Source organism: Stegastes partitus, unplaced genomic scaffold (genome assembly GCF_000690725.1).
Source record: "Stegastes partitus isolate 25-593 unplaced genomic scaffold, Stegastes_partitus-1.0.2 Scaffold691, whole genome shotgun sequence".
Lineage (NCBI taxonomy): Eukaryota > Metazoa > Chordata > Actinopteri > Pomacentridae > Stegastes > Stegastes partitus.
The window spans coordinates 384,096-387,333 of record NW_007578422.1 but is presented as its reverse complement, the minus strand read 5'-3'; the positions used below and the strand labels follow the sequence as shown (position 1 = coordinate 387,333).

Below are 3,238 nucleotides of genomic sequence, written 5' to 3'. Positions count from 1 at the left end.
ATAATAATAATAATAATAATAATAATGATGATGATGATGGTGTGGACGGTGTGCGGCTGCAGCAGCTGGTTCTGGTCGGTTTGAACGTCGTTCAGCAGGTTTCTGCCATTTCAGCTCCTGAAGAACCCCTGTTGCTTTTGTTATGATGGAAAGATGGCGTTTATTTACCCACACCGGCTGCGACTAAACCTTCCTGCCCCGAGCTTTGTTCCCGGTCCGTCCCCCGGTGGACGCGCCGCTGCTCGCGACCCGACGGCACCGCGGCGCCGCTCGGTCCAACATTCAGCCGGAAAACGTTTATTTTGTTCTTTTTTTTTTTTTGTTCTTTCTTTTTTCTTTTTGTAGTTTTTGTGATTTTCTGTTGGTTGCTGCAGCAGCTCGGTGCGCCTCCATCCATCCAGTCTGTGGTTCTTCTTCTTCTTTTTTTTTTTTTTTGGCGCCCCGGTGCCACCGAACACCAAAAACCTGGCCGCGGTCCAGTTCCGAGCGGGTCCAGCTCGGAGAACGAAACAAACGGGGAGGCGGTAGAACCTCCTCCAGGGGTCCCGCGTCCCGCTCCGGTCACTGCACCGGAGTCTGTCCTCCGTGGTGCGGAGGGGTGTCCCCGTACATGTCCTCTCCTCCCGGGATCTGTCCCCCGGCCGGCGTCATCCGCTTCTCCTTCTGCCGCCGGTTGCAGAACCAGACCCGGACCACCTCCTTCTCCAGCTGCAGACTGTCCGCCAGCGAGTTGATCTCCGCCGCTCCCGGTTTTGGACATTTGAGAAAATGGCTCTCCAGAGCGCCTTTGACGCCCACCTCGATGGAGGTCCGCTTTTTCCTTTTGCGTCCTTGTGCCGCGATCTTATCCAGGCTGGTGGGGCTCCCCGACGTGGAGTCCGCCTCCTCCAGCCACTTGTTCAACAGCGGCTTGAGTTTGCACATGTTTTTGAAGCTCAGCTGAAGCGCCTCGAACCTGCAAATGGTGGTCTGAGAAAAAACGTTCCCGTACAGCGTCCCGAGCGCCAGACCCACGTCCGCCTGCGTGAAGCCCAGCTTGATCCGCCGCTGCTTGAACTGCTTGGCGAACTGCTCCAACTCGTCCGAGGTCGGCGTGTCCTCGTCCGACTGGTCCTGGTGGCCCCCGTGCTGGTGGTGGTGGGACAGAGACTGCTGGTGGGCCCCGGGGCCGCCTCCGTGCTCGCTGAGGTGCGGGCTGTGGCTGTGGTGGTCCTCGTCCCGCAGGGGGTGGTGGTGCATCCCCCCTTGCTCTCCCCCCGGCATCAGCCCGAAGCCGGACTGGGAGTAGACCAGGCTCTGGCCCTCAGACGTCGCCATGGCGGAGATGTGCGTGCTGGCTGTGCTGGTTCGCCATGCTCTGGCGTCGTGATGCGCCTGCTGGTGCGCGAGGTGAGGGTGTCGCTGTTGCTGCTGCTGCTGCTGCTGCTGCTGCAGACTGCTGGAGTTCTGCAGCTCCTCTCGGTCACTGTCATGCAGCACGGGCTTCACGTCCTGCTCTCCGAGGGGACTCGACGGCCACGGCGCCCCGCTGTCACCGTGAGACAGCGCCGTTATCCACTGGTGCGCGTGGCTGAGCGGATGTCCACCGCCCGGTAACGTGCTGTAGTCGTTCTGGAGCAGGGTGTGCGCGTCCCTGTACGCTGCCGCCTGCTGCATGCTCCCGGACTCCGAGTGCGGCGGCGGCGCGCTGCTGGGGGTGCTGAGGACGCTGTAGTGGTTGGACGTTGCGGTCGCCATAACTATCCGAGCCGGAGTGATGCGTGGAGTTAAAAGGAGGCTGCCTTTGACAGGAACTCTTTTGCGCCACGGGGCAGCTCGGCGTCTCTCTCCAGCATCTCCCGGGCGCTGTGCCAAGGGGACGCAGAGGCGCGCACCTGTGGTCCGCCTCGCTCCGCTCTTTATTGGCCAAGAACGGTTGACAGATGTGGTTACCCCTGACAGCACCCCGCTCATTGGTCACGGGAGATTGTACAGAAACCCCAATCACTCTGCCCAACAATAGTAGCGGTCCTGCAGCACGTTAGAGCGCCGAGTGAGTGAGTGTAAACACACAATCTGGGGTGTAGGAAGAAGAAAAAAAAAACCTTCTTCCTCTGGTGGAACTACTTTGATGTAGGTCAGTGGGTCACGTTTACTGGTTCGTGCGTCAAAACGCTGCGTAAAAGTTGCACGCCATAAGCAGAGTTTGCACATTAACTCGCGGAAACGTCCGAGTTCATTCTGATCCACGGAGTTGGAGGCTGAATGCGTGGACGAGCAGCGAGCACGGATCACGGAGAGCAACTTCCAGCTGCCTGTGTGCCCTCAGGACGCGGTCCAGGGAGAGGCGCTGCGTGCTTCCAGCTTCTGCCCCGTTGCCATGACGAAGCCGCTGAATGGAACAACGACGCCCACGTCACAGCTGCAATCCGCGCCTTCCAAAGGGCTCGCTGGGGCCGCGCAGAGAGGGCGACCCGGGGCCAAGCGCGGAGGGGCAGCTCTGCGCGCACCGACGCTCGTCCACCTGCCTGTTGGGTAAACTTTGGGACGCGCAGCGGCACGAGCTCAACCTCCAGAACCTGCGACCGAAGCAGCAGCAGCAGGAGGCCCAGAATCTGAACATCCGAGGAGCGAAATAAAGCTCAAACACAAGAGTCCACACGTAAGAAGTCACGCGTTTCTTACGGTTTAATTCAACTTTATTCCGCCGTCACTCCACCGCAGCTGCAGTTACTCCGCAGATTTGCCTCCTAAACGCACTGAGGTGCGGGTTTTAGCTTCAATACAGTCGCTGGAATCACATATTTGCAACGTTTTGCGCACATGTTGCAAGTAACATGTTCACACTACTTTTGAATCCAGATGCCTTTTTTCCAAACATCTGCCTCAAAACCGCAGTTCCTCTGAAACACATGAAGGTGCATGTTTTTAGCTTCAACACTCACAGGTTTGACATGTTTTGTGCACATTTTGCTCATAAGACTCTCCAACACCAACAAAGTGTCCAGTTTAGTGCAAAAACTCCAAACTTAAAAACACATCAGTGAGTGACACAACTTACCTCCACCTGCCTTGTCCTGATGACTTCATGCTCCGCCATGTTCGTTAAGTTGCAGATTAATCTCTGAAACACAAAGTTTTATATACGTTTTACCAATAACGCGTCCGTATTTGAATTGCAACACAGAAAACCCGCTCTTAGAAACATTTCTGACACTTTTCTCGTCTACTTTGTGAGACTTTCTGCTCCACTATGGAC

General features: G+C 56.8%; 2 protein-coding genes across 2 annotated transcripts in view; one reads left to right on the top strand and one right to left on the bottom strand.

Moving 5' to 3' along the window:
* LOC103363796 (failed axon connections homolog) overlaps positions 1-2,631 on the top strand; it is a 15,760-nt gene extending 13,129 nt beyond the window's left edge. Inside the window, exon 3 of the transcript XR_520515.1 lies at positions 2,621-2,631. The gene's annotated coding sequence lies outside the window, so the exon portion shown is untranslated. The remainder of the gene's footprint in view (positions 1-2,620) is intronic.
* Positions 562-1,953, bottom strand: pou3f2a (POU class 3 homeobox 2a). Its single transcript, XM_008290698.1, has one exon. It carries the CDS (start codon positions 1,951-1,953, stop codon positions 562-564), a length of 1,392 nt encoding a protein of 463 aa, XP_008288920.1.
* Positions 2,632-3,238: the final 607 nt, after the last annotated feature.